Source organism: Podarcis raffonei, chromosome 2, assembly GCF_027172205.1.
Source record: "Podarcis raffonei isolate rPodRaf1 chromosome 2, rPodRaf1.pri, whole genome shotgun sequence".
Lineage (NCBI taxonomy): Eukaryota > Metazoa > Chordata > Lepidosauria > Squamata > Lacertidae > Podarcis > Podarcis raffonei.
The window spans coordinates 122,151,758-122,172,310 of NC_070603.1; the positions used below are offsets into that span (position 1 = coordinate 122,151,758).

General features: G+C 43.7%; 1 protein-coding gene across 1 annotated transcript; it reads left to right on the plus strand.

The window, feature by feature from the left end:
- Positions 1 to 360: 360 nt before the first annotated feature.
- On the plus strand, positions 361 to 4,169 carry LOC128409455 (vomeronasal type-2 receptor 26-like). The gene is made up of 2 exons (XM_053379964.1): positions 361 to 1,808; positions 3,120 to 4,169. The coding sequence occupies exons 1-2, from the start codon at positions 1,685 to 1,687 to the stop codon at positions 4,019 to 4,021; spliced, it is 1,026 nt and encodes a 341-aa protein (XP_053235939.1). The 5' UTR covers positions 361 to 1,684; the 3' UTR covers positions 4,022 to 4,169.
- Positions 4,170 to 20,553: the final 16,384 nt, after the last annotated feature.

Genomic DNA, 20,553 nt, shown 5'->3' on the forward strand with positions numbered 1-20,553 from the left:
TGGAATCAATGTCCTTCACTTAGGCGTCATCTAAGATTAATAAAGATTATTTTATTGATTTATCATAAGAATATGTAAAATTATCCGCTGTCTTGAGGGACATCTTTGGGAGATAAGAAAAGGGTAAGGATCAAACCCCAAACAAATTGGAGTGGAATTCCTAAGATGGTTTGATGGCATCTTGTATGCCTCCATCCTTCCGGCAACCTCTGCAGCCAAGCTGGTGCCAAATGTATTGCATTGCATTCCATTGGACTACATCAGTGAGGCTGAAATGGTCTTGCCATCTGGGCATCCTAGGACCTCCAGTCACACTGCCCCAGCTTGTACCCCAGAGTAGGTCACTTTGGTGCTGCTAACACAACAAAAGACAGGAGAAAGCAGTTACGAGTTACCAGTCTCTACAGCCACAGCAGGCGCTGTGATTCTCCAGCCATTTCACTTCAACCCTGGAGGTGCACTCTATTGTCTCTCAAGACAGACGGATGCCCACAACAAAATGTGAGATTCATGACTGGGAATTCAGAAGGCTCTTGTGTTACCTTAACTGCATTGTTTTTTCTTGCCATTCCAGCTTCACCCTTTCTTAAGAAGCGTCCAGTTGTTTAACACCTCCAGGGGTGGACTCTATTCAGATGAGAATGGGGATCTGGCAGCAGATTATGATATTGTGAACTGGGTGCTGTTTCGTAATAGGTCCCGTGGAAGAGTGAAAGTTGGGAGTGTAGAGAGACAGGCATCTTCAGATCTAAAACTCACCATTAACACAGAAGCCATTGTGTGGCCCTGGCAGTTTAAGCAGGTAGGGGAGATGAATGAAGTGTGCTCCCTCCCTGCTTTTCATCTGTGAAGCTGAAATCATTTATACTTTTTACAGGATACTGAAACAGGAAATTATTCTTATCCAATTCCTGTAAACCCAGTCTAGAGTTCATCTGTAAGCATCCCCACAATTCCTATCCCAAACACTCCTTTCTTGAGTGAATCAACCACACCACTTTGTGCTTCAATGCCAGGTTCAAACATGTCATAACAGCATGAAACATTTGTCGCTCCATTCATCCAACAGCCCTTGTTTCACATCTTTAATGCAGAATTCACGCAATCTGAGCAGCATCCACACTCAGCTTCAGAAAGTCACTAGAAACACTCTAGCTCATGACCTGCAACAGGTGTGCCAAAAAAACCGTCCATACAGTACAATCCCTTCGGTTAACAAGTACTTCCTGTTCCAGAGTAGCATGAGGCCTGTGATCTTTCCTTGGCCCTCTGCTCTGAAATTATCAGAGCAGAAAAATTATATATAGCAGAATAGTTTGTAAGCACAAAGAGTATTTGCCAGCCAGTGTGGTGTAGTGGTTAAGAGCGGTAGTCTCGTAATCTGTTGAACCGGGTTCGCGTCTCCGCTCCTCCACATGCAGCTGCTGGGTGACCTTGGGCTAGTCACACTTCTCTGAAGTCTCTCAGCCCCACTCACCTCACAGAGTGTTTGTTGTGGGGGAGGAAGGGAAAGGAGAATGTTAGCCGCTTTGAGACTCCTTCGGGTAGTGATAAAGCGGGGTATCAAATCCAAACCCTTCTTCTTCTAAAAGTGGCTGTTTATGGAAACCTCTTCCAAACCCCATGATTCATTTCCACACCTCTAACACTTTCTTCTTGATGCCTCTTCACCTTTGTTTAGATTATGCCTCATGGCAGGTGTACCAAAAGCTGTCAACCTGGATACGCCAAGGTGGTTCAAGAAGGGCAGCCCATTTGCTGCTACGCTTGTGCTCTCTGTGCAGAAGGGACCATCTCCACTCAGAAAGGTGGGTGATTCAGAGGGAAAGGGCATCCCTTGGGAGAATATAAATAGTGCAGAGATTCAGACACCGATAAAAAGGTGCTGACCTTTAAAGCCCTAAACGGCCTTGTTCCAGCATACCTGAAGGAGCGTCTCCACCCCCATCGTTCTGCCTGGACACTGAGATCCAGCGCCGAGGGCCTTCTGGCGGTTCCCTCACTGTGAGAAGCCAAGTTACAGGAACCAGGCAGAGGGCCTTCTCAGTGGTGGCACCCGCCCTGTGGAATGCCCTCCCATCAGATGTCAAAGAGAAAAACAACCACCAGACTTTTAGAAGACATCTGAAGGCAGGCCTGTTTAGGGAAGCTTTTAATGTTTAATAGACTATTGTATTTTAATATTCTGTTGGAAGACGCCCAGAGTGGCTGGGGAAACGCAGCCAGATGGGCAGGATATAAATAATAAATTCTTCTTCTTCTTCTTCTTCTTCTTCTTCTTCTTATTATTATTATTATTATTATTATTATTATTATTATTATATTCACATTGGGGGAAAGGCACCAAGAATATCAAGGGAGTTAAGGGAAACATTTTTAGCAAGGAAAGTTGTTATAGAAAGAAAAAGTGAACATATGAAGCTCACAGAGGAGAGTTAGAACATGTAGGCAGTACAGAGGAGCCAAGTTACAGTATACAAAGTGAGAATGTAAGGTGAAGGTCAGAAGAAGGTGACTGGAGATTAAAGCAAAAAATAGCACATGGAGGATGGAGGAAAATAAAGACCTTTCTCCATTTAGAGTCCTTTGGTCAATATATTCTGCCTTAAAAGAAAGGATGTGCCATAATGTCTAGAAAGAGAGTGAAAAGAAAGGATGTGCCATAATGTCTAGAAAGAGAGTGTTCATCCCCAGCTTGAGAAAAGGTGAGCTGTGGAACTCCTTCCCCCATGGAAAGAATGCTGCAATTTGTGCTTCGTGTCCCAGTCATTTCCAGATCTTCTGAACAGGCTCTTGGGAGAAAAGGGGTGAGAATCCCAGTCACAAATATTGGGTTAATATGAGATGAAAGATTTGACCTTGGAAGGAAAACTTCAGGAGAGAAAAGAGAGAGAGGGTTTGATGGATGCTGCCCACAACATGTGCGTCCTTTTTGTGATTTTAATTCTGTGCTGCTTTTTATATAAGATCTCAGAAGATATGATTGTTTCCCCTCAGCTGATTCTAGAATATAAACTCTCTCTCTCAAATGGATATGACATAAAATGCAATAGAAAAAGTGATAGTATGTTTATAAGCTTCCCCTTAAGACTACCTGAAGCATCCCTTCTTCCTTTCAGATGCAAACCACTGCACCAAATGTCCAGAAGATCAACATCCAAACAATGAGCAAGATCAATGCATCTCCAAGATTATCACCTTCCTTGCTCATAAGGAACCTTTGGGGGTCACGCTTGGTTTCTTTGCCCTATTCTTGTTCTTAACTACGTGCTTCATTTTGGGGGTCTACATAAAATATATGGAAACTCCCATAGTCAAAGCCAACAACAGAGACCTTTCCTACATACTCCTTGTATCTCTCATGCTTTCATTTTTGTCCTCTTTTCTGTTCATTGGTCGGCCAAAGAAAGCAACCTGCCTCCTCCGACAAACAGCCTTCAGCATCATCTTCTCAGTTGCCGTCTCTTCTGTTTTGGCAAAAACCATCACGGTGGTGCTAGCCTTCCTGGCTACAAAGCCAGGGAACAAGGTGAGAAGATGGCTGGGGAAGAGTCTGGCCAACTCCATTATCATTTCCTGTTCCAGTGTCCAGGTTCTCCTCTGCACCATCTGGCTAGGGATTTCTCCCCCATTCCCAGACACTGATATGCACTCCCAACCTGCAGAGATTATCCTGCAATGTAATGTAGGGTCTTCTGCCATGTTTTATGGTGCCCTGGGCTACATGGGCTTCCTGGCAGCCATCTGCTTCACGGTGGCTTTCCTAGCCAGGAATCTGCCAGCCGCCTTCAATGAAGCCAAGCTGATCACCTTCAGCATGCTGGTCTTCTGCAGTGTTTGGGTGTCCTTTGTTCCCACCTACCTGAGCACCAAGGGGAAATACATGGTAGCCGTGCAGATCTTCTCTATGTTGGCCTCCAGTGCTGGGCTTCTGGGCTGCATCTTCATCCCAAAGTGCTACATTATTGTGCTGAGGCCTCACCTGAATACAAAGGAACATCTCACAATGAAAACAAAGTGAGACGTTTGAGTCTATTATGTTCAAATTACCTGCCCTGTTTAGTGAGCAATCCACTTATATAGATATGCTACAACATGATCCTGAGCCTTTGATTTGCCATTAAATTATAAGGAATTAGGTGATAACCAACTCCGGAAATCAACTTGTCAAAATGTTTTACACTATTGTTACTTTACACTGGAAAGCAGTCTACCTATTTTTTAATTTTCTCATAATTCATAATTTCTGAATAAATATGCCATCCATGCTGTTTCCAGGGCCTTTTTGTGTTTTTATTCTCTTGCAACCCGTGACTTACTCAAAGTTTTTGCCAGCGGGGTAGGAAGCATCCATCAAGAGAGAGTGAGCAGAGCTGGTGGTGCTGGAGAGACAGAGTAAGAAAAAGAGAATAGCAGATAGATGTCCTCATCCAGGAGAAAATACAGATATCCCTTCCAGGAGGAAAGTGAAGTAACTTAATTGTAGAGCACCTGCTTTCCATGCAGATGGTCCCAGGTTCAATCCCCAGCATCTCCAGTTGGGACTGGGTGAATGTCTCCTGCTTAAAACCCTGGAGGACCACTACCCATCAGTGTAGACCTATGGAGCTAGTTCAGAGTTTCCCAAACTTGGTCCTCCAGCTGTTTTTGGACTGTAGCTCCCATCATCCCTAGCTAGCAGGACCAGTGGTCAAGGAATATGAGAACTGTAGTCCAAAAACAGCTGGAGAACCATGTTTCGGAAACCCTGAGCTAGATGGACTAATGGCCTGATTCTGTATCCTGCGGATTTCTGTGTTCCTAAAAACAGGATCCTCACTTGTTACTTTCTGTACACATTTCTCTGGATATTTCCTGCAGAGGCTCAGGGAAGCCAAGGGCCAGTGTGGTGTAGTGGTTAAGAGCGGTAGATTCGTAATCTGGGGAACCGGGTTCGTGCCTCCGCTCCTCCACATGCAGTTGCTGGGTGACCTTGGGCCAGTCACACTTCTCTGAAATCTCTTAGCCTCATTCACCTCGCAGAGTGTTTGTTGTGGGGGAGGAAGGGAAAGGAGAATGTTAGCCGCTTTGAGACTCCTTCCGGTAGTGATAAAATGGTATGTTGTTGTTTTGTTGTTTAGTCATGTCCGACTCTTCGTGACCAGAGCACGCCAGGCACTCCTGTCTTCCACTGCCTCCCGCAGTTTGGTCAAACTCATGCTAGTGATTCCCGTCAAGTGTTAGCACCCGGACTCTGGCATTTGCCAAGGCAAGGTCAAACTCTCCCGGAGCAGAGAGACATCAGAACTACTGATATTCAATTACTCCACGCCCTATATCTACTATGGTCCTCAGCAGGAAGAACTGTAAGGACCTGGGAATCACGCTAACCTTGCCTCATAGCTCTACGGAGCCTCGAAGGAGGCAAAGCAAAATCCATGGGAGGGAAGGAGGAGACTCTTGAGAGTCCCATGGACTGCAAGAAGATCAAACCTCTCCATTCTTAAGGAAATCAGCGCTGAGTGCTCACTGGAAGGACAGATCGTGAAGCTGAGGCTCCAATACTTTGGCCACCTCATGAGAAGAGAAGACTCCCTGGAAAAGACCCTGATGTTGGGAAAGATGGAGGGCCCAAGGAGAAGGGGACGACAGAGGACGAGATGGTTGGACAGTGTTCTCGAAGCTACCAGCATGAGTCTGACCAAACTGCGGGAGGCAGTGGAAGACAGGAGTGCCTGGCGTGCTCTGGTCCATGGGGCCACATATCTTTAGAAATGTTGCAAGCCACCCAAAGTGGCTGAGACAACCCAATCAGATGGGCAGGATATAACAATAACAGTAACAGTTATATACTGGCCTCGGTCCAGTATATCTGAAGGAGCGTCTCCACCCCCACTGTTCTACCCAGACACTGAGGTCCAGCGCTGAGGGCCTTCTGGTGGTTCCCTCACCACGAGAAGCCAAGTTACAGGGAACCAGGCAGAGGGCCTTCTTGGTAGTGGCACCCACCCTGTGGAACACCCTCCCACCAGATGTCAAACAGAACAACAACTACCAGACTTTTAGAAGACATCTGAAGGCAGCCCTGTTTAGGGAAGCTTTTAATGTTTGATGGATTAGATTATTTTAATATTTTGTTTGAAGCTGCCCAGAGTGGCTCGGGAAGCCCAGCCAGATGGGTGGGGTATAAATATATTATTATTATTATTCAGTAACAATAACAATAATAATTTCATCGGAAAAAATGTTGGAGGATATGTAAACATACTGGTAACACAAGAAAAAAATCTTATGCTGACTGATAGGAGAGTGAAATAGTACCACATAAGGAGATGTTTTTGTACATTGATGGGGGGGGGATGGTGCTCCCATATTTCATGTGTGATCTTTCAAATATATCCTCAAAACTACAAGCATTTTCACCCATAGTCTCATGGAAGCCTCTCTTCAATACGATGTTGGCCAAATGCAGCTGAAGCTTCACAGGATACAGAACCTCATCAGTGAGTTCTCACAAACATGTTTTTCTTCCAGCTCTGAACCTGTTCCTTGAGCCACACAAGGAATCCAAGATGTTTCAGAGGTGAAACTTCCTCCCCTTTTATAATTATGAAAAATAATAGTAATCTATTTCTCTCCTCACAACCAAATCTCCAGGGACTTCCCATAAGACCAATAACTGAAACATCAAAATCAAGGGAAGCATGATGTAACCTTTTCGTAAAAAGAATAACTGTGGCTTAAATACCTCCTATTAATGAAATGATGAATAAGACTTGTGCCAATGAGAACCTGGTCAGAGACTTGGCTTGTTTTTGCTGCCTTGAAAGCTGCACAAAAGCCTGGACTCCAGTTGTGCGACTAAAGTCTCTATTGCTGTTGCAAGAGACTGTCGCTGCCATCTCTAGAATGATATCTGTGCTCCTGCTCCTGCTGCTCCTAATGCCCCATGGAGCCTGTGGGATGCAGAAGGCAAAATGCTTCTCGAATCCACCCAAGCATCGGAATAAACCAATGAATTATTACAGGCCAGGAGAGTACCTTGTTGGTGGCGTCATATCTACAAAAAGCGCTACCTTTGAATCATACAACTTCTCCCAGCACCCCTCCACCAGGCTTGAAGAGTGAGTAGCTACGTGCTGATGGGTTTATTGTTGCCCCACCTTCACTCTTGACTCTGCCCACCTTCCATTTTTTTTTAATAAAATTTTTATTGGCTTTTCAACATATATTATAAGACATTACAAACAACACAAACAAACGAACATAAAAACATGTATAATTTCATGAATTTTTTCTTGTACCCAATTTCAACGACATCCCCATGCCTCCCTTTTCTGCATCCCTGTTTTAAACTTTTTCAGCAACCCCTGATCAAATTGCTTATAAATTCCTTTCTTTAACCCTTTTCTTTCCTCTTGTCCAATCATTTATCTCTGCAAATCTGCTATGCTTTACCCATGACATTTTAACACTCACTAATTTTACAACAATTTTTAAGATAAAATTTAAATTTCTTCCAATCTTCTTCCACCGTCTCTTTCCCTTGGTCACGGATTCTGCCCGTCATCTCTGCCAGTCCCATGTAGTCAATCACCTTCGTCTGCCATACTCTGCCCACCTTCCAGTGCAGCCAAAAGCAGATTGCATTTCCCTGTTTCCCTGGGTCAAACTCTCTCCTTACGTTTAACCTGAGTTTAGTGAACACAAAAAGGGAATCTTGAGCACAGCCGGTCAGCTCATGACGTGCATCCAGGGAGATTCACACAGTTTTGTGTGGTGATAGTACGTTAAGGAGCAACTCGGTTTTCCAGAATTTCGACCGAAATAACCAATAACATTCCTGCTTTCAGATCTTGTGATAAGAAGCAGTATGTAGCTAACGTGGGTCTGTTTTTGGGGGGGAGGGGAGTGTCTAAAAGCAAATACAACTCACAGCTTCTCCTTCTATCCCCAGCATAACTGCCGAGCAGAAAAGCTCCAGGTGTTGCTGGATGTGTGTTCAAAATACCCCTGTTCTTTATCAAGAAGAACCAATTTCACTGTGCAATTGAGAATTTGGAGAGAGGGGAAGGGACAGTGAGGGGTCAAGCAGTGTTCGTTGGCATGAGGGTCAAGTTACTGGGTGGAATTAAAAGTACAGTGGTGCCCCGCAAGACGAATGCCTCGCAAGACAAAAAACCCGCTAGACGAAAGGGTTTTCCATTTTTGAGTTACTTCGCAAGACGAATTTCCCTATGGGCTTGCTTCGCAAGACGAAAACGTCTTGCGAGTCTTGCGATTTTTTTCGCTCCCCCCCTTTTTCTAAGCCGCTAAGCCGCTAATAGCCTTTTAGCCGCTAAGCCTTTAATAGCCGCTAAGCCGCTAAACCGCTAATAGCGCTAATCCGCTAAGCCGCTAATAGGGTTGCTTCGCAGACGAAAAAACCGCTAGACGAAGAGACTTGCGGAACGGATTATTTTCGTCTTGCGAGGCACCACTGTAGTGCTAAGGAGGTCAATCAGTTAGTGCACGTACTTCTGCTTTCCTGACGGAAAGCAGAAGCAGAAGTCTCTCCTCCCTTCCTCCCACCCCAGGCATTTCTGGGGGTTCTCCCACCCCAAGCTGATTGTTGCAGGGTTGCACACAGTGGGGAGTAGATGGGAAGCCCCATGGCTTAAGTGGGGCTCTTTGCACTTGCTCCTGCTGGTGCAACTATTGAGTTGAACCCAACCCCTAAAAATATTTTCTGCTGGTATTTTGAAAGGCATGTGAGGTTTTTTTGGGTGCTCTGTTTTGTAACTTCCAGTCTGAAGAAACCTCCTCTTCTTCAGGTAGAATGAGTCTCCCTGGTCTGACACTGCTCTTCGAGACTAAGGCGAGAATGGCTCTCTCAGGGAAATGACTGACAAGGCAACTCTCTTTCTGGAGCAAAAGGCAACACTTTCCTTTATGCCTAAGCAGGATGGCAATTTAAAATAACATTCCCCAGCTGGAAACTACCACTGGCAACTTTTCCCCAACACCCACCATCAGTGCAAGATGATTTACAAAGCCTCCAAGGCAAAATCTATGCTATGCTTACATGAGTACAGTGTAACCTGGAAAATCCATTTGACTCCAGAGATATTTTCTTTAGTTCCCAGCACTAGCTCCACTGCATCCCCAACACACACACACAAATCCACTGTGGCCATCAGCTAATTTCGCTGGCAGAGTCAAGGCATAGCTGTCAACATTTCCATTCTTTTAAGGGAAATTCCCTTATTCCGAATAGGATTCCTCGCAAGAAAAGGGAAAAGTTGACAGCTATGAGTCAAGGCAAGGGCACATGAAGTCCTTGAAGCTTTCTGATGGTTTCCTCCACTGAAATCCTTGTTTCATTCAAGGGCTGGACTGCATCACCAGTCAAATTTACATTTATTGACTAATATTGCAATATTCAGAAGTCCCAATGAGCTCCTGGAGCTCACGCCAAGGTAAGCGGGTAGATGATGGCAGTCTTTTCCTTCCCAATGCAAATATTGAGCATTCAGTTTCAGCACTCAGTTCCATGCAGTCAGATCTTTTTAAAGCAGACAAGCTACAGCTACCTTTTATCACTTTTCTAATGCTGAATTAACATTTATTATGCATTTAATATGGTTCTTTGAAGGCTGGTGCGGGCTTACTCCTGAAAGCAATAACCTTCCCCATTTTTGTTCCTAACTGGACCTTCACTTTGGAACCCTCCTCACCCTCAATACAATCATGAAGATCATTATCTGGGGATAACTTACTGTGATATTTATGCTGCCTGAGCAGGCGCTTAGATGCATTAAACGTTTAACATGCCAGAGACAGGAGCATGGCAGAGTGTCACTCACAAATGCTGTTTCTTTGATGGTAGTGAGTCTACTCCAAATTACTGGCACATCCTGTCCTTCTTGTTTGCTGTTCAGGAGATCAACCAAGATCCCAGGATCTTGCCCAACTTCACCCTGGGATACAACCTATTTGACACCTACTATGATGGCCGACTGGTTTCCAATGCCATGTTAGATATGCATTCCGGTAGGGAAAACAATATTCCAAACTATAACTGTGGAAGACGCAAGAACCTCTTGACTGTTATTGAAGGGGCTGAATCAGACATCTCCACCCAGATTTCTAGCATGTTGGGCATCTACAAAATCCCACAGGTAGGGAATGGGATGGCCACCAATTAGGGATGCATCAGTAGTAGATGTTCTGCATGGGGAAGGGGATGAGATTAGATGACTTATGAGCTTCCTTCCAACTCTATGATGATCCTTTTTTGAAGGATTCCCCGAAAATGATTTACAACAGACATTAGCATACTTGCCTTCTTGTTGTATGAATGCTTTAATTCACCTTCCTGCTGTGTTACTGGGGTTGAGATGATCTGTCAGCTGTTACTCCCTATTGTACTCATAGTTGAGCACGACTTGTATAAAAATGAAGAATCATGCCAGGCCCAAGCTAAGGTGGTATCTCTGTTCTCAATTCTTATCACCTCAGTGTCAGATATTTACTTGCCTGTGCATTTTAAAGATTTCACTGTTTCATTTACTCTCTAGCTGCTTGAATTTTAGGGGCAGCCATATAGTATAATTTGGGGTTTTATTATTTTATAATTCTCTTGTAGGGTTCGCTTCTGAAATGTATTGGGTCCCTCTCTGGTATCTTAAACAAAAGTAAAATGAATAATGTTGTAAATTGGGTACAGTGTCTTTGCAAAGCAGGTGGAGGTACCATTTAGTGGAACTGACTGAAAAAGAAATAGCATTTTTGGCAGCACATTCATTTTAATCACTGCTATTTTCCCTAGCAATGAGAGATTCATTCTGCTCCATATTTCTAGATTTCTTTTTACCTCAAGCCAATTTTTTTCGTAGTTATTTTTGTATAAATTTATATTTCTTGATGTTAGCCATATCCCTAGATATTTAACCTTTTTATGTCTCTATGTTTCCCCCCCCTCTCTCTTCCTTTTCTCACTAGATCAGTTCGGGCTTTTCTCTTAATGATAAAACACAGTTCCCTTTTGCCTACCGGATGATCCCCAAGGAAGAAACTCAGTATATGGGGATTATCAAGTTGCTCCTGCATTTTGGATGGACATGGATTGGCCTCTTTGCTCCAGACAATTATAATGGAGAAAGATTCTTAAATGCCTTGACTCCTTTGATGGTTACCAGTGGAATTTGTGTTGCCTTCACAGAAAGAATAACACAAAACGCGCTATATGAATTTTTTTTACAGGGTGAACCACCTGACGTGTGGACACTAGTCAATGTATTTGTTTTCTTTGGAGACTCTCACTATGATTTTGGGTCGATCATCAGGGTACAAATGCTCCTTGAAAAGACGCAAACCGGGAAAAGAATCTGGGTCACAACAGCTTTTCAGGACATGAACTCGAATTTGTCTCATCACATTGATTCCTTCAGGTACACCCATGGTTCTCTGTCTTTTGCAATAAAAACCAGAAAAAGGACAAAATATGAATACTATGTGCCATTGTCTTTTGTAACAAGTCGGTTTTGGAGTCAATCATTTCATTGTTTATGTCCATCCACGGAAGGTTGGACAACATGTACAGAGAAAAGGAAACTGGTGATTCTCCCCCAAGAGGAGATTGAAGGGGCCCTGTCTCAAGACAGCTACATCATTTACAACAGTGTCCAAGCTGTGGCATTTGCCTTAAACTCGGCATATTTGTCCAGATCCAAACAGATGTTGATGGTGGGTAGAAGAGAGAAATTGGAACTTCAAAGGCTGCAGCCATGGCAGGTATTCCTTTTTCAAATTGCAATCCATTCTCCAACTCTGCAACCATTATCCTGCCTCCACAATTGAATTTGGTAGTCATGATGAAACTCACTTCCCCGCCCCACCCAATTTCTGAGGCCCATTTGTAAGCCTATGGGCACAGGTCAGCTATTGGGCGTGCTTTGGTGCTGGAGTCAAATGGCGACCCAAATCTGTTTTTTAATTTATTCTTAATTTTTAAATTTCTATACCGCTTTATATTTTTAATAAAAATCTCAAAGCCGTTTACAGCATATTAAAACAATAAAACAATAGCTGGGTGATGTTCCTCCGGCCTCATGAAAAGAGTCTTCAGCACCTAGGCCAGGTGGCAAAGGCCTTGTGGAGAGCGGCCTTCACACTCACAGCCGGGCGATGTTCCTCTGGCCTCATGAGGAGCCCCTTGTTGCTTTAATTATCTGACCTCACTTTCCCTAACAGTAGGATGAATTGATTCTGCTTTCACACTGAGCTCATATGTGTAATGACACTTCCTCTACTGATCTCTAGTACCCTGCAGCAGGGAGAGAAAACTCAAAATTGCATATCCACCTTGTCTGTGAAAGACCAATGACTTTCCTCCATTGGAAGTTTTAAAGCAAAGATTGGATAACCCTTGGTCATTGATGCTCCAGTTGAGAGTCCTGCATTGCAAGGGATTGGAACAGAGTTGTACAGAGATGGACTTTAGGAAATGTAAATTGAATATTCAGTCACTCATTATTGAGGGGAAGTGTGTGGAACAGGTCTTGGTGTTTCGGTTTCTGGGAATGGAGTTGAGAGATGACCTAACCTGGGGAGAAAACAGCAAAGACCTGGTGAAGAGAGCACAGCAGAGGTTATATTTTCTGAGAATCCTCCAGAAAAACAATCTCTCAAAGGACCTGTTGATGGCATTTTACCATTGTACTATGGAGAGTGTATTAACTTATGGTCTCTGTGTGTGGTTTTTGAGCTGCACGGCCAGGGAAAAAACAATGCTGTCCAGGATTGTAAAGACTGCGAAGAGAATAATTGGGTGCCCTCTTCCCACCTTGGATCAAATCTATGCTTCCAGGTGCCATATGAAAGCTGCAGAGATAGTGCAGGATAGTGCGCACCCTGGAAATGATCTCTTTCAGCTTCTGCCTTCTGGAAGAAGGTACAGGGTTATAAAGACTAGGACTAGCTGTCTGAGAATAAAGATTATCGTACAAGGTACAGGCGATCGGCGCACAGAACTATCACAGTGCTGACTGCAACATGGATCACTCACTGGTGACGAGCAAGGCCAAAGAGGACCCAGAGCACAAAGCTGGGAAACAGGTTTCGGGCCACGAGACATGTGCGACTCTAGCATTGTGACCCTCTGCAAGAACAAAGATAGCCTCCATGAATGTAACAACTACCAAGGAATCTCCTTGCTGAGTACTGTGGAGAAAGCCTTTGCTTGTGTGTTTCTCAACAGATTACAGTCCCCCGCTGACAGGGTCTATCCCAAGTCACAATGTGGCTTTAGAGCTCAGAGGTCATCAGTCAACATGATTTTCTCACTGCGCTAATGTGAGCAGGGCTAAGGTATTCAATAGGCTTTAATGTTTTCTTAATTCTGGTGCTTTATCATTCCAGTTTCACCGTCACTTAAAAAAAGTCCAGTTGTTTAACACTTCCAGGGGTGGACTATATACAGATGAGAATGGGAAGCTGATAGCTGACTATGATATTGTGAACTGGGTGCTGTTTCCCAACAAGTCTCGTGGCAGAGTGAAAGTTGGGAGTTTTGAGAGACAGGCATCCTCAGATTTAAGGCTCACGATTAACCAAGAGGACATTGTGTGGCCCTCACAGTTTAACAAGGTTGGTGAAATTATCTGCATGCGTCTTTCTCCCCTGCTCTCCAGTGACATTTTTTTCCTGGTCTGGAAAAAAGGACTCAAGGCAACCTACAAAAATTAAAACCATGCAGTTCAAATATGGAAAGCTAAAAAGACAGGATTGCCTGGTTTGCTCTGGTCCATGGGGTCACGAAGAGTCGGACATGACTAAATGACTAGACGACAAAAAAAACATAGTAAAGATAATAGTTTTATAGCTTTTAAACCTGTTATCTGATTTTGTTTTTAGCTTTCTGTAGTAGAATCTATGATATAATCAAACCGTATATAAGCAAATCTACCGAAATACAGATAGTAAAAGCAGCATAGTACTGTTAGATAAAGCAGTCCATTCCCCAAAGCTTGTTAAATTTAAACAGCCTTCACCTGCTAATGGAAGGACAAGAAGGAGGGAGCTGGTCTAGCTTCTCTAGGAAGAGCATTCCAAAGTCTGGGAGTAGCCCCTGGGAAGGCCCTGCCCCACATTCCCACCAAGTGTGCATTTAGGAAGGCAACACCCACGCACGCACGCACACGCGTGTGTGCGCACACACACACACACACCCTTACAAAATGTCTTTATAAGCCATCTTGGAGCTGGAAAGTGCATTAACAATATGAAATGTATATCATATTAATCCACCCACCCGCAAATTCTTATTCCACAGCTTTAATGCAAATTTGCATGATCTCATTGGCATTCTGGCATCCGACTTGCAGAAGTCATCCTTATAAATTTCCAGCTCATGCCCTGCCAATAAATCTACAGATGATGGGCAGTATACAAATTTAATAATTAAGTAAATAAAATCTTCCACATGTTTTCTCTTATTAACAATGTGTATTCTTCAAACTTCTGTTGTCCCCTTTGTCCTCTGATCTGCCATTTTGGAGCAAAATCATTTACAACCACACAGTTGTGCATCAAAAGAATCATAGACTCATAGAACTGTAGAGTTGGAAGGAATCCATGGGTCACCTAGTCCAAGAATGCAAGAATCTCAGCTAAAGCATGCATGGCAGATGGCCACCCAACCTTTGCTTTAAAACGTTCAAGGAAGGAGAGTCCACAACCTCCTGAGGGAGACCATTCCGCTGTCAAACAGCTCTTCTGTATGTGTAGTCGGAATCACCTTTCTTGTAGCTCTTCCTATAGCGTTGAGTCCTACCCTCCAGAGCAGGAGAAAACAATCTTGTTCCCTCTTCCATGGGACAGAACTTATCTAGGAAGTGTGGATGGTTTGGGACTCAATTAGATTGTCTTCAAAGCCCATGATTCACTTCAAGACCTCTAATACTTTTTCTGGATACATCTTGTCTTAATGCTTAGACCATACCTCGCTCCAGGTGTACGGAGAGCTGTCGGCCTGGTTACGCCAAGGTGGTTCAAGAAGGAGAACCGGTTTGTTGCTACGCTTGTGCTCTGTGTGCAGAAGGGACCATATCCACTCAGGAAGGTGCGTGACTCAAGGGGAGAAGGCTTTCCTTGGGGAAATAGAGATAGGCCAAAGATTCGCTCAGCAGAAATTTTCTGTGAAGATCCTAAATACGTTTTTGGAATGTGAAACCATTCTTGGCTACTGTGATGCTAAGTTCCAAAATGCAGGATTTATCAAACTGCAGGCCGGGAGGTGGCACCAGTGGGCCTTAGCTTGATTTCAGGTGGGATTCTGCACAGTAGCCTCCCACTGGCTGTGTCATGGCCTTTTGGTTGGATCAACACAAAACACCAGGAGCTACATGCAGGCAAAGTGCATAGGTACACTTGGGCTACGAATTGCTTGAAGATGGTGGAGCAAGTTCAGCCAGTCCTCAGTCAGCCCCCACTTAATCGTCTTTTTGTGTTGCCACCTCAGAAGGATGGTGGAACAGACAATAGGAGAGTTTTAAAATAATAATAATAATGCTTTATTAAACTTAAACAACAACAAAAGACCATACATTTATGTCATTTGTTACAAGGGAAACAAAGTTAACAACAACAACAAAAACTCATACACTCTGACAATAAATCTTCTGAGTGTGCGTATAACTTCCCGTCATCTCCATACTTCACTTAATATTTACTAACTTATTGCATAAACATAACCATTCATTTTATAATAAAGTATTATTTCTCCTATGTCCTTATTTCTTGCTTAGTACTGCTACAGAGGTTATTCAAAGGCTGCGACAATAGGAGAATTAGTTGGCTCTGACTCCACCTCCTTTTGGTCTAAGGCTCACAGATTTTTTTCAAGGAATCCAGGGACACTTTTCAACTTCAATGGATTTTGTATGGGGACTGATTTGTAAATCCGGCAACTGTCCCCAGGAAACGGGGACGTCTGGTAACCTTAGTCTCCCTACCTTCTGCAAACCCTCCAACATTTCTCTGATGGAAATAGGGATGTCTTATTCCATCATCATCATCACCATTATTATTTATACCCCAGCTATATGACTGGGTTGTCTCAGCCCCTCTGGGCGGCTTCCAACATATAGTATATGAAAACATAATTAAACATTAAACATTTAAAAACTTTTCTACAAAGGGTTGCCTTCTAAAGGTTGCATAGTTACTTATCTCCTTGGTTTGGGGGGTCACGTAACTCCATACCCTCCAACATTTCTCCAATCAAAATAGGGACATCCTAAGGAGAAGCGGGACATTCTGGATCAAATCAGAAACCAGGATGGCTTCTGGAAATTCAAGACTGTCCCTGAAAAATAGGGACACTTGGAGGGAAGGAAAGAACAGAAAGGGGATGGGGTGGCCATCACATTTGAAGCACATTCTTTGCCCCCAAGAATTCTGGGCCCTGTAGTTTATCCCTCTCAGAGTTACATTTCCCAGGAACTCTTAACAAACTACAATGCCCAGAATTCTTTGAGGGGAAGAATGTGTTCTGAGTGTGCTCTAAAGATGCAGTTTATACACAGCCCGAGTGTGAAGGAGGAGGAAAGTGAGAAGGATAGTTGATGGAAATGACCTTTCACACACACACACACTCCTAGCTCCACAACCCAGATTGTTGGACCTCTGCAATTTCCAGCACTCTGAAGTGCACCCTGAGGACTGAAAGTCTTGGAACCCCTGCTGTGACTAATGATGTAAACTGAAGTGAAAGAAATGGCCTTGAGAGGTCATTGGTCATCTAGAAGGCCAAGCAGGGAGGGTGTCTGATGGGTGTTGTCCATATTATCCACCCTTTCTGTGGTTGTAACAACACTCTGCTTTGCATATGATTGTTGTTGTTGTTGTTGTTGTTGTTGTTTAGTCATTTAGTCATGTCCGACTCTTCGTGACCCCATGGACCAGAGAACGCCAGGCACTTCTGTCTTCCACTGCCTCCCGCAGTTTGGTCAAACTCATGCTGGTAGCTTCGAGAACACTATCCAACCATCTCGTCCTCTGTCGTCCCCTTCTCCTTGTGCCTTCCATCTTTCCCAACATCAGGGTCTTTTCCCAGATGATTAGGACAGACTAATTTGTAAAAAGACAGGCCTGGTTGCACCCAGTTTATTCTGGAATATAAACTTTGTCTCTGAAATATATATTTTATGGAATACAATAGAGTATTCTGGTTATTAGCTTTATTTTAGGACTGCAGAAGCCTCTCCCTTTCCTTTCAGATGCAGAGAAGTGTACCACATGTCCTGAAGACCAACATCCAAACAAAGACCAAGATCACTGCATGCCAAAGATTATCACCTTTCTTTCATATAAAGAATATTTGGGAATCCTTTTGGCTTCTTCTTCCCTTTTCTTGTCATTTACTACAGGTATGCTGTTAGGAATCTTCATTAAATACAAGGAGACACCCATAGTTAAAGCCAACAACCGGGACCTCTCCTTCATCCTCCTCATCTCCCTTCTGCTTTCCTTTTTGTCCTCCTTCCTGTTCATTGCTCGGCCAAGAAAAGCGACCTGCTTTCTCAGACAAACAGCCTTCAGCATAATCTTCTCTCTTGCAGTCTCTTCTGTGCTGGCGAAAACCATCACTGTGGTGCTGGCCTTCCTGGCCACAAAGCCAGGCAACAGGGTGAGGAGATGGCTGGGGAAGAGTCTGGCCAACACCATTGTCATTTCCTGTTCCAGTGTCCAAATTCTCCTCTGCACCATCTGGTTGGGAATCTCACCCCCATTCCCAGACTTTGACATGAGGTCCCAACCTGGGCAGATCATCCTGCAATGCAATGAAGGGTCTGTTGCCATGTTTTATGGTTCCCTTGGCTATATGGGCTTCCTGGCTGCCATCTGTTTCACAGTGGCTTTCCTAGCCAGGAAGCTTCCAGGATCCTTCAATGAAGCCAAGCTGATCACCTTCAGCATGCTGGTCTTCTGCAGTGTTTGGGTGTCCTTTGTGCCCACCTACCTGAGCACCAAAGGGAAATACATGGTAGCCGTGCAGGTCTTCTCTATTTTGGCCTCCAGTGCTGGGCTTCTGGGCTGCATCTTCCTTCCCAAGTGCTACATTATTGTTCTGAGGCCTGATCTGAATGCAAAGGAGCACCTGATGATCAAAACTAAGGATAGCATTTGATTCTTAGTACAAGGGATGCAACCAAAGTCTCTCTGGACCATATTTTGTCTTGGAACCACAAGTTCTGTGAGGATTAAAGAAAAAATCTAGAATGGGTCTTATGCCTGTCTGTCTCTAGTCAGCAGATTCTTAAACACAGATAGGGGAGTGGAATCACTGGAATAAGTATTTTTATACTTTCTTGTGTGATCCTAGCTCTGTTGCATGGGAAAAGTGAACTATTTCTGCATAGGTGGTTCTTTCTGTTAGGTGAAGGTAGAAAAATACACTCATTATTGTGGTCCCCCTTCCTTTTCTTTTGCCTTTCCAGACCTCTGTGGATTGGAAGGTAGGGCAAGGCACAATGCTAATTTACACGCACCTTCTTCCTTGTGCCATTATTGCAAGAGGAGAGAACTGGTAGCCTGATCTCATCTCCGGTGCATCTCCGGTGCAGCAGCACCACTACTGAGTATAGCCAGAGAGCGGCAATGCCGTCTCCAGCACAGCTCTAGAATGGCTATAGCTTGCTGGCAGAGCTCATGCTTTGCATGTTCAAAATTCCATGTTCAATCCCCGGAACGTCTGGGAAGGGCTGGGAAGGTTTCCTTGCCTGAAAGTCTGGAGAGCCATTGCTAGTTAATTTGCTAGACAATACTAAGAGCCAGTGTGGTGTAGTGGTTTAGAGCGGTAGACTAGTAATCTGGTGAACCGGATTCGCATCTCCGCTCCTCCACATGCAGCTGCCGGGTGACCTTGGGCTAGTCACACTTCTCTGAAGTCTCTCAGCCCCACTCACCTCACAGAGTGTTTGTTGTGGGGGAGGAAGGGGAAGGAGAATGTTAGCCGCTTTGAGACTCCTTTGGGTAGTGATAAAGCGGGATATCAAATCCAAACTCTTCTACATGGGCCAGTTTACTGACTCAGTATAAGGCAGCTTTGTAGCTTCCAAGAGGGATCAGGTACCTCAAGGAGCCATTGGCCCTTTTGAGCTGCCAGCTCCAGTCTGGATTGTCTTGGAAGGTGATTTGTTCTTCCTCATCAGCTCAAGTGTAAGAGAAACCAGCCGTTTTGCCTCAAGGCCACCAGTTTTTCCTCCAAATATGTTTTCTTCACGTTGGGGTGTACATCAAATCAAGTTCTTAAAAGAAAACATCATTTGGTGTTATTCTGTTCCTGCCAAAGACAGAGAATACCACCCTCTTTGCTCTTTGTTACTTCGGCCCAGTTGTCGCATTTGCATTGTACTGCCTTTTAGGGCACAGAGAAATATCTTTTTGTAGATGCCTAAACATACTTGATTTACAAAATAAAAACAGAGTTCATTTAATGTGTTTGTTTTATACATATATCTTTGCTCATTGCACAATGATTCACTAAGGGGGCAAACAACACACGATTGCTTTTAAAGTTAACTGGTTTGCCTTTATTTACAGCTGTTTCATACCCAGATGTATTTTATTCCAAATGTACTGAATGAAACTTAAGACAGTTTCATACTAAACACATCTTCTGTTGCTGCTGTTCCTCTGCAGAGGACTTGGGTGCATTGATGAAACTAACTACCTAACTATCTAACTATCTATCTAACTAACTAACTAACTAACTAACTAACTAACTAACAACTATCTAACTATCTATCTAACTAACCAACCAACCAACCAACCAACCAACCAACCAACCAAATAACTAACTAATTTACTTACTTATTGCTGCAACTGCAATTCCTTTAACAGAAATGAGTGTCTTTTTTATTTTTTAAATGCCTTTTTGGTTTTGAAAGAAAAAACATAGCACAGCAAAGAAAAACAAATCAGATATGTCGTACTCAACAAAAAGCAATCCGGAAAAAAAGTTACATTTCTTACATCCAGAATTCAGTTAATTCTTCACTAATTCTATGTAACATATTGGATAGATCACAGCACAATCTGGTCTCCCCACCACCCTTTCCCCTCACTGCAAAGCTTTCCTGCGTACACACTTTACCCCCCCCCCAATACAGTGGTACCTCGGTTTTCGAACGTAATCCATTCTGGAAGAATGTTCGAGTTCCGAAATGTTCAAAACCCAAAAATTCCATACAGAAGAGTCAAACAGGAAGCTGCCTCAGAAGTTCAACTTCAGAGACTGTTCGAAAACAGAAGCATTTACTTCTGGGTTTACGGCATTTGAGTTCCTAAATGTTTGTCAATGGAGATGTTCCAAAACTGAGGTACCACTATACACCCCTTCTCTTCCTCCTCTCCTCCCTTTCTTTTCTTATCTGGTACCACACAGGAGAAATGAAAGATGTAATTTTCAATATGTGTATTCATACTCCCGTGAGTTCCCTTTTACAAAGAGAATCAACCCTTGTTATGCTGTGTGTGTTTAAGTTAAACCCTCACCCCAACAGCCTGTTCTGATATGTCATTCCTACT